This window comes from Babylonia areolata, chromosome 3 (genome assembly GCF_041734735.1).
Source record: "Babylonia areolata isolate BAREFJ2019XMU chromosome 3, ASM4173473v1, whole genome shotgun sequence".
Taxonomy (NCBI): Eukaryota; Metazoa; Mollusca; class Gastropoda; order Neogastropoda; family Buccinidae; genus Babylonia; species Babylonia areolata.
In genome coordinates this window covers 17,282,917-17,293,524 of record NC_134878.1, presented here as the reverse complement: position 1 = coordinate 17,293,524, position 10,608 = coordinate 17,282,917, and the positions used below count along the sequence as shown (strand labels likewise).

The following is a 10,608-nucleotide window of genomic DNA, read 5'->3' as shown; positions in this document are numbered from 1 at the left end:
ATTTTCTACACACACACACACACACACACACACACACACACACACACACACACACACACACACACACACACAAAACACAACACAACACAACACAAGGGAAAAAAGTGTGTGTGGAACAAAGTAAGTTTGCTTGATAACATGCATGAACTTTGCATTCATATCATTACTGACTATTCACAGTAAATCAAGAGACTATATAACCATTTGTGTTTTCTACGGAACTCTTCGTGGCCTGTTTGGTCATGGCGAAAGATGTCACAGACAGGACGGGTTTTGTTTCCATGATTGTGAGCGCTGGTTTAACGATACAGACATGTAGTGATGAGCAGCTGTTTCTTGTCATCGTCTCACAGTGGTGTGGAACGTGGTGTGACACAGGGAGACGGAAGAGGAAGTGTAGATCCGGATAAGCACAACGTGCGCACCACTGGTGCCCCACAAGGGAAAGTGTTTGGACACGTAGCAGAGACACCGCATGGTGTAGGCCCCATGTGAAAGTCACCAGTAAAAATGTTTTGTTTTCATCGATTTTTTTCCCAGGTTCGCTTGCTGTCTTTATTACTGCTTTACCCTTGACATTGTAGCGGTATTCTCTGTGTGTGTGTGTGTGAGCGTGTGTGTGTGTGAGCGTGTGTGTAAGCGTGTATCTTGTTAGCAAGCAAGCGCACTGGGGCGTGTGTGTGCCGTACATGAGGTTGTATGTATGTGTGTACGTGAACAATGCGAGAGACAAGTGGGGGTGTCTATCAGCCTCAGTGCATTTTGTGTTTTATGTGGATGATACTGCGAATTGTGTTGGCTATATTGTCAATATGTGAGTGCGGACAGGTGGTGACTTGTAGGCAGGGGATGGATGTGATGGTACTGTTGATTATTGTGGATTTTCAGCACAAGATCGAAACTTTGCAAATGTGACAACAACAAAAAATAATTAAACATCAGATTTTCAATGTTTGACAGTATGACTCGATCTGGGGGAGAAAATGGAAAAAGAAAAAAGAAGTTAATATCTCTATATTCTGAATGAAAAATAATATAAAAAGGGGAACTTTTCTTAATGATTTCAGTGAAAAAATCGCAGTTAGCCCAGCGTTATATTTTTGGTGACTGATCATTTTGGCTTCCCAACACAGACAAAACTGTGATAGATATATCGAAAATTGTAAAATTTGGTATAGTTTGACCATTTTCCTTGACCGTCTTTGTGTTCGTTTCGTGTATAAAGTCTCCGATGTATCCATTGGTCATCTGTTTGACAAATTTCATGGTTTTGAACTTAAAAGCGATGTCAACATCTTTGTTGTAGATATTATATATACATTATTTCATTCATGAATTCCGGAATTACCTGGATGTGTGCAGAGTGATTTCGGAGGTTATCTTGTTTTTGTGTGTGAATGTTATCACTGCTGTGTGTAAAAGAAATAGTGGAGCTCATACGCAAATTACTGTTTGTTGTGGTTTTTTCAGCTACACACACACACACACACACACACACACACACACACACACACACACTAACACCACCACCACCACACCACACCACACTACGCAGGCACGCACATTCAGTTCAGAGACACTAAAGCAGGTGTCCGCACTGAAAAGCAACCAATTGACAGGCGAAGGGGGAAAACTCTATACCCATGGCTATTTTACAAGCAGTTGTTTCCCTTAGCCCGTATCACTGTTGACCATGTTTCTCTCTCTCTCTCTCTCTCTCTCTCTCTCTCACACACACACACACACACACACACACACAGAAAATTTAACGTTTAAAAGTGGGAGTGACAACAATAACAACAAAATTTTGTTTTGTATTGAAGATAATCGCTGTTGGAACGTGTGCCACTGCCCATTGATTAACTTCTGGCATTCACTCCAGCCACAGCCCAACACTGGAAAGTTTCGATGTGAAATTTGTCAACGCACAAGGGTTTACAAAGGGGTAATGTTGTGGTGTCTATCATTCGGATGAGACGATAGACTAAAGTCTTCAGTGTGTGCAGCAGTGACCGTCGCGCACTTGGCGCACCCATGGCAATAAAAGTTGTTGTCTGATACTTGAAAATTATGCATGCCTTCAAAGTCTGACTAGCGCGTTGAGTTAAGCCACTGGTCAGGCATCTGCCCAGCAGATGTGATGTTTCACATGTGGATTTGTATGAATGCAGTGACGCTGCCTTGTGAAACTGAAACGGGGGGAAAACTCTATAATGGTGGTTGCTTGCCGTGCCACCTAATTTGCGAGCAGTTGTTTCCCTTAGACCGTGCTTCGTGTTTGTTGTTTATCTGGTTTATTTTTGTGAGCTGAGTAATCGTGTTACCTAAAAAAAAACGAAATTCATGAGTGTGTCTGTTTGTGGCAATTTTTCTGTTTGCTAATTATTTCCACCTACTAAGCATACTGTCTTTATGCTCAGTAGGAAAAGACAACAAAACTGTCTGTCACACACCAGACATGTTTCTGGGAAGAATTGTTTTTTGGACTCTCTTAGCTATCTTTTTGGGATCTTTCTTTTCCATTCGAAGAACAGTTAGAAGACAACAGACTACTTCATCGATTAATAGATTGTGAGTCTATCGGCGGGGTACAATTTGTTTTATTACAGGTTCTCAAAGAACCGGTATCTCCCAATTTCTCAAAAATTTCTCACATCCCGTTTAATATAAACGGGTTATTTATGATATGAAAAGGAAAAGAGAAAAAAGTCAAATGCAAGTGTTGTCTTTAGTCTTACATAAAAACCTGACGACGTAGTTATCGCATAGCGTCCGTTTGTGATATCGTCGTTCGTGATAAAAAGTGAAATAAAGTACTAAAATTATTATTAAACAAGTAAGTATAGAACATGTTGTTGTTTTTTTCCACAATATTTGTCGCAATTTTAAATTGCAGCTTGACGCATGCACCGCTCACTAGAATGTGTGGTGGGGGTGGTTTAGTGGTAAGGGCACCCGTGGAAGCGGCGAAAATGGCAGCAAGGTTTACGTGCGTGCGCACGCGACCGCCGCGTGTGTGTGCGCGCGCGCGCGTGACTGTGTGTGTGTGTGACGATAAATCAATAGACAAGGAGCGGTCGGAATCGCAGATAACAGAATTGATCCTAGTTAAATCCTGTGGAAAAAGTTGGGGTTTTTTTGTTTTGTTTTGTTTTTTAAGTCCAGCGTGGTGTGGTCGATACACGTAAATTGACAGAGGGCACGCACTCTGATGGGGTGGTGGTGGTGGTGATACTGTCCATAAGACCTTGAACTTTGAAGGGTGCTTTCTATTAATATGATCGTTTTTGTTTGTTCGTTTCTTGATAGAAAAAAAAAACTTTGAAAAAGATATATTGAGACATTGAAAGAAGAGAGAGAGGATGCGTTTGTGTATGTGTGTGTGTGTGTGTATGTGTGGTGTGTGTGTGTGTGTGTGATAAGTAAAAAGTGGAACAAGGACAAAAGTGATCAATCTCGGCTAAAAGCCGTGTTGAAAACGCACGGTGACTGAGTAAACATGAGGAAGCCAAAAGGAAGGGGAAAGAGATGTGGTAAGATATACACAGTGCACATGACATCCACGTTGCCACAGGCAACATAACGTACACAAACATATTTGAGATGGTGTGTTCTCGCATACATGCGGGTTCGGGCGGGCGCGCGCACACACACACACACACACACACACACACACACCATAACAGTAACCAGTGTCATGAACATTGCAATCTTTATTCCACGCATACTCCACGACCTGTCGGGTTTTCACCTGAACGTGTCGTACATCAGAATGTCTTTTTTAATTGTAACTGACACAATATTTTTTTTACATCACATCTAAATGAAAGGACAAACGATGCAAGGAACAACAATGTCGACCCCAGAAAATGGTATGACCCACGAACAATGATTTGACTCAATCTGTCGGGATGATATACTTTACAGGGGAAACGCGGTTGACCTTTCTATCGATTGATACACCTTTTGTTTACTGCGGCGCCATTTGAAATGCTTTTTAAATAAGATACTCTAACACGGTGGCGATGTTTTAACACCTTGACTGCTGCCGACAAGTATGCTCATCACTGAAGAAATGCCACTGACCTCACTGGGTTAAAACCTCAGCTAACAGGTCAGGATGTCGACCCCATTTCTTTGCCTACACTATTCCCTACGTAATGGGATTGCGTTGCCTTTGTTCATCAAAACTAGTTACACAATTGAAATGTGTACAGTAAGTAGTGATTTTTCTGCAGGTTCGTGCTACACTGATCTCATTTCACCAAGGGTCAGCAGACAAGGGGTTAAACCTTCCAGCCGTGAAATCTCCAGTCCACGACAGAGCTTGGTGAGGACAGTGGGGTGTGACTGCAGCCCACACTGCTAGGTTTGCAAAGCACTGCTGTCGTCACGAAGTCAAGCGCTTTCAATAGGACAACGAATCAGCGAAAGCGAGTTCTGATTTCACAAGTGTGGACAAAAATCGTCCAGCGTGACAGCGAACACAGCGCCTGCCACGATAGCGTCCCTTACCACCCTGTTGGTTTCAGTGGAACGCAACAGTGCATAGTTAAAATTAAAAAAAATAAATACAGAAGAAGAAAAGTGTTTTATCTACTTCCAGTCAGTTGACCTCCAATTCTCCACTTGACATCAAGACTATCGTGCGGTGTTCATGATCCCTGTCTGATACTATCCTGTCTTGTTAAAAAAAAAAAAAAAATGCTAATGAGGGTTCCCTGAAAACGGAACATTTACAACTTAAGAAGTTCTCACGAAAAGATCACAAAGTTGTTTTTCATTCATGGAATGACCGATAGTTTTGTTCGCGTGTGTGTCAGGTTTGATTTAGGCAATTCTATTCGTTTGGAAAGCAGCTTCAATTTTAAAAAATGATTTCCGATAAAAACAAAAGAAAAAGCAAGAAATGATTCACACTAGCCAGCAAGGCTGAGTGTGTATATATGGATGGATAGATGGATGGATAGATAGATACACGGTGTGTGTGTGTGTGTGCAAGAGAGGGGAAAAAACGTCGCTTCACAAAATCTTAATTAAGATAACTACACTATATTACACTTAACCCTTATCACTTAGTTTCATGAGATATGCTGTGCGAACGGACGCTGTGGGAACGAAAAGAATAATCAAAACAGCAAAACAAAAAAACAAACAAAAACCACACGTAAATTTAGAAAAGATATCCCGTCATGATGATATCCAAACTCCACACCATGAAGGTGTGCACAGGCTGTGTTGTCCTTGATGAACAAGTGTAGACTGGCTCACATAAAAGTGTCTCGAACTACCTTTAGTGTGAACATTGTTTTAAGCTGCAGCAATACTAAATGAACAGTAACAACTAACACAGCCACCGTCACCGCTGCTTCATCACTTACAACGCCCCCAGTAGATGCTGGGACCTGCTACTACTGCTGCTACATTGCTATTACTACGATCACTACTTCTACACTACTGCTACCACTACTGATACTGCGGATGGAAGTATATTTTATTACCCCTGGTTTGAATTACGTAAAAAAAAAATCACACATATTGCTCTCTCTCTCTCTCTCTCTCTCTCTCTCTCTCTCTTAGATTCTGTCTTTATCAATGTGCATGTTAAATTTCCTCTGTAAACTGAAATAGTGTTGCATTAAATACCTCGTAATGATATTTTGAAAATATAATGTGGAAAAGGTACATGATTAGTAACTACAAAAATGGAGAAGCACACTCGCCATAATAAGGAAGTAATTTCGGTTATTACAAATTTAAATGAAAATCATGTTTAATCACTTTTTTAAAGGGATTTATAAACAAACACACGTATTGAGCTAATACGTGTGTTTGTTTATAAATCCCTCTCAAAAAGCAAAAAAAAAAGGACGAGAAAATGTAACTTTCATCGTAATTCAAAGATTTCCAAACTCCCTTATGAATATAATATTACCCTTGATCCCGATTCTGTGGTTTATGTTCAATGAAAATGTACAGATTACTGATCATATACAACAATATAAAAAAATTTGTCAATGAGATTTCTGTACACAGTGACCAGAAAGTACAATGAGCTTATGCTAACTGACATACAGTCTAAAGAAGTTGATATATTGCGAGCAACATTTTTTTTTTCCTCCAAAGATACAAAGTAAAGGAATAAATCATCCTACGTACATGACAAATGTTCAGTAATTTCATTCCTTTCAGGTGTTTCTATTTCGTTTGACAATCAACAAATCAATAGAACAACTACACAACACGAATGTCAACACCTTTTCCCTGTGAAGTTATATTCGTGTGCGAATAAATCAACTCAACAACGAATACCTACTCACAACAACGTTCTTCTTGAGGAAATAATGTCAAACCTGTGCGTCGAATCGTTCCACAAACAGTTTCGTCAAACAATTACCAATATCTTGTGTTCTAAAACCAGCAGTTCTGATCCACGAACACTTTGTTTTCTTGCGTAAATCTCGTATTGTAGGCCTACGGGGAAAACCTGGAATATCTGATACAAAATCACGATGTGAACAAGTTCTGCACGGACAGGTAAGGGGGAATAGGGAACCGCAGACATTACAACAGCAGTATTGTAGGTTCAGTGTTTTCCCCCAAAACTGACATAATAACAGCATGACGCACACACCTGTCGTCACAAAGGGCTGAAGTGGCAGCATGACGTCAAACCATGACGCCTCAGTATATCTCCAGGTCCTCGATGACGGGTATGTCGTTGGCGGCAGCTGAGGAGGGGGGCCGGTTGTTGCCGCGTCTCTTCTTGAGGTCCTGCAGTTTGTCCTGTAGCATCTTGCCCTGACGCTCCTTGTTCTGGGCCAGCCTGCACGTGCAACACGACAAACTCTCCGTTCACTGACCGGCTGTCAGGTGTCTTTCTGTGTTGTTGTGAATATTACATTGGAAGGAAGAAGAAACGAAGACAAGAGAGGCAAGGCCTTCAAGACTCACTTGTGATACACTTTAAAAAAAAAACATCCAAGCTTTTTATGTATTGAGTATAATTTCAAAATGTAATGTTTAAGATGAGAAAGATCAGTTTAAAGCAAATTAAGACCCCTAGCATTAATTACAGAGTAATTTCCCTTTTTTACTATCTGCACCAAAATGTTTGCAAAATAAATAAAAATTCCATGCTTAGCAAAAGAAGTTCCTGGTTGAACAAAAAATGATAATAATGACTCCTCTTGTTGTTGTGTCAGAATAAGAGGTCAAAGTGCCAAGTTTAGAGAATACAAAAAATATAAATATAACAGTAAATGCAGTTTGCATATCATTAGGCTTCTTTTTTTATTTTTTTGTGCCCATCCCAGAGGTGCAATATTGTTTTAAACAAGATGACTGGAAAGAACTGAATTTTTCCTATTTTTATGCCAAATTTGGTGTCAATTGACAAAGTATTTGCAGAGAAAATGTCAATGTTAAAGTTTACCACGGCCACACACACACACACACACACACACACACACACAGACAACCGAACACCGGGTTAAAACATAGTCACTTTTTTTACACAAGTGAGTCAAAAATCGTGGAAAGAAATGAAATTGACCACAACAGCAACAAGAAGAAGAAAAGACGACGACCCAAAACACACATTCGCACACACGCACGGACGCGCGCGAGCACACACACACACACACACACACACACATACACGTCGTAAAATAATACAGGAAACACAGAACAGGATTCTGCAACAAAGAACATTTTGAGCTACGAGTTTTACTCGGAGGGTGTTGGGGCACCTAGAATTGATGAAGACGAAATTTACAACGAGTGACACTGTGCACGTGAAACCCGAAGTTTTTGGCAAAGACATCGCACGCCGCACGTGTTCAACAACCCGTTCCAGTTGTTGACCAGGATGGTGCTGTCAATTCATCAGTCGTGTTTGTGCCGGCGAACCGTCATGTCTGCTGGAGTTTCAGTAAAAGACGAGTGGCTCAGAATGTTTTTTGGATTTTCTTTTGCTGGAAATCTGTGACAGTGGAGAAAGCTGGTTCTTGACGTCAAGTGATACTGCGGGACTTTTGGGGGTGGGGTAGGGTGGGGTGGGGGTTATTGCCAGTTGTCCGGCTGAAGTGTTTGCCTTACAAGGTCTTGAAGAATGTGACGAAGAAATCACCAATGCGCTGGACTGGTGGATAAAAAACATGGAGGCAGTGGTGGCGGAAGGGGGGGGGGGGGCAGGGAGGGGAGGGGAGGGAGGGGCGAACGTCCGTGGACGTCCTGTTTCCAAGTCACCGAAAGGTCAGTGAACAGCATTGCGTTGCTTTTCGTGTTGTGGAAAGTCTTTGTGTGTGTGAGGGGAGGGGGTGGGGTGGGGGTGCATGTGTGTGTGCATGTGTGTGTGTGTGTGTGTGTGTGTGTGTGTGTTGCCTGCATGTTTATTTGTCTTGTGCACGTGTTTCTTTGTGTTTGTTGTAGTTGTTTGCTTCCTCTAAGCAGATGTGATGTTGCATATGTGCATGGATCAGACCACTGTGACACGCCTTGCTTTGCCTTGCCTTGCCTTGAACTGCCTTGCTTTGCCCTGCCTTGCCTTGCCTTGCCTTGCTTTGCCCTGCCTTGCCTTGCCCTGCCCTGCCTTGCCCTGCCTTGCTTTGCCCTGCCTTGCCTTGCCTCGCCTTGCTTTGCCCTGCCCTGCCTTGCCTTGCCTTGCCTTGCCTTGCCTTGCCTTGCCTTGCTTTGCCCTGCCTTGCTTTGCCTTGCTTTAACACCTCCGCGAAACTGAAAAGCTGTGTTTGTGATGTGTGTGCGTGTGTTTATGCCGTTGTGATGGTGAGTGTTGTGTATGCGAGTGTGTGTGCGTTGAGCAGTGTGGTGTGCGTGCGTGTGTGATTTGAAACATTCGGAAGAAGTTCCCGAAGAGTGTTGTCCCCCTTTGTACATGCCAGTAGCTTTTGTCTTTAAAAAAAAAAATTATGTTAACGCCTAGTGCTTACTTTAAGATTGGGTGTAAAGAATGCTGAAAATAATAATGATCATTATCATCATCATTAGATTTGCCTCTGTCTGTATGTCTGTATGTCTGACCACGTGTGATCGCTTGCGATGCGTACCCATTATGCTTTATATCGACCGAGCTCCAGTTGGCAAACTGATCGTGACATGTCTGGGGGGATGGGGGGGGTGGGGGGGTGGGCGGAACGTCCCTTAATACCGAAAACTTCAGGAAAGCAGGGGCACTCACAGCCATCATCATCAACAGCATGCATGCCTCAAAGAACAGATCGCAACGGTGTCCATGTCTCACGCAAAATATGACTGCAAAAATATGGACACGATTTGAACATGGAGATTCTTACCACGATTAAGTTCGAGTTACTAAAGATTCCGAGCAGAAACGTCATATCTCCGAACAGCTGAGTACCTAGCTTAACCCTGATGATGACGATGATGTGTGTGTGTGTGTTTGTATGCGCGCGCGCGCGCGCGCGCGTGTGTGTGTGTGTGTGTGTGTGTGTGTAGGTAGGTAGGTAGGTAAGTAGGTAGGTTGGTTTGTATGTATGAAAGTGTGTGAATGTATGTATGTATGTAGGGCCTTCTTCCAGCAGCACCAGGTTTGGGGACAGTTATTGACTGGGTCCGTGTTGTCATTTCGTTAAGGAATTAGAGCTATGGGTAATTAGCACGCGATGCCGAGGGCACTGGGGCATCAAGTGAATAGCGTGTCAAGCAAGGAAAGGACGTGGTATAAAAATAAAATAAAATAAAATAACAATTGAATGGATTACAAAAGAACAGCGGTGGGGAGAGAAAAGAAATCTGGACTGTTTAGCTCGGGTAATAGGTTCCAGCATGGACGTATGCAAGTTTGTTGTTCTCTCTCTCTCTCTCTCTCTCTCACACACACACACACACACACACACACACACACACACACACACACACACACACACACACACACACATTATGATGGTACTGTTCTCTTCGACGTCTCTTTGATTTCCCCAATTTTCTCCTTTTGAGGGCTGGATGAAAAAAAAGCATTGTTGTTTATTCTATTATCCTCTTAAATAAAATACATTCACTCTCTCTCTCTCTCTCTCTCTCTCTCTCTCTCTCTCTCTCTCTCTCTCTCTCTGTGACGAGAAAGCTTCTTATTTTCTTTTCCCCAAGCGAAGCCCAGGTGTATTGATAATTTCAAGAAACACAAAGCTTTCAAATAACTTTGATATATTATTCAGCAGTGGTTGTAGTGGAAGCAAGTTATGATAGTAGTAGCATAGTGGTAGTAGCACGAGAAGCAACAACAACAATGACAAACTATGGTGATAATGATAATTATGAAAATGATTATGATTAAAATGATTATGGTAATATACTAAGAGTGGTACATGACAGGTCTGCTCAAAGCTCTTCTGGACACACAAGCGCGCACGCACATACAAAAGCAGCACGCATATGCGGACGAGAGAAGAGGTGAGCGAGAGAGGAGAAAGGGCTGGGGGGAGAGAGGGATGGTGGAGGGAGGGAGAGAGCAGACAGGGAGGAGAGAGGGGGGCAGAGAGAGGGAGGGAGGAAGAGAGGAGACAGGGGGGAGAGAGTGGGGGGCAGAGAGAGAGAGGGAGTGAGAGAGGAGACAGGGGGAGAGAGAGG

General features: G+C 42.5%; 1 protein-coding gene across 1 annotated transcript in view; it reads right to left on the bottom strand.

Annotated features, from left to right (window-relative positions):
- Positions 1-5,922: 5,922 nt before the first annotated feature.
- LOC143280476 (uncharacterized) overlaps positions 5,923-10,608 on the bottom strand; it is a 37,040-nt gene continuing 32,354 nt past the window's right edge. Inside the window, exon 6 of the mRNA XM_076585129.1 lies at positions 5,923-6,826. Within this exon, the coding sequence (XP_076441244.1) occupies positions 6,685-6,826 (142 nt within the window). The 3' untranslated portion in view covers positions 5,923-6,684. The remainder of the gene's footprint in view (positions 6,827-10,608) is intronic.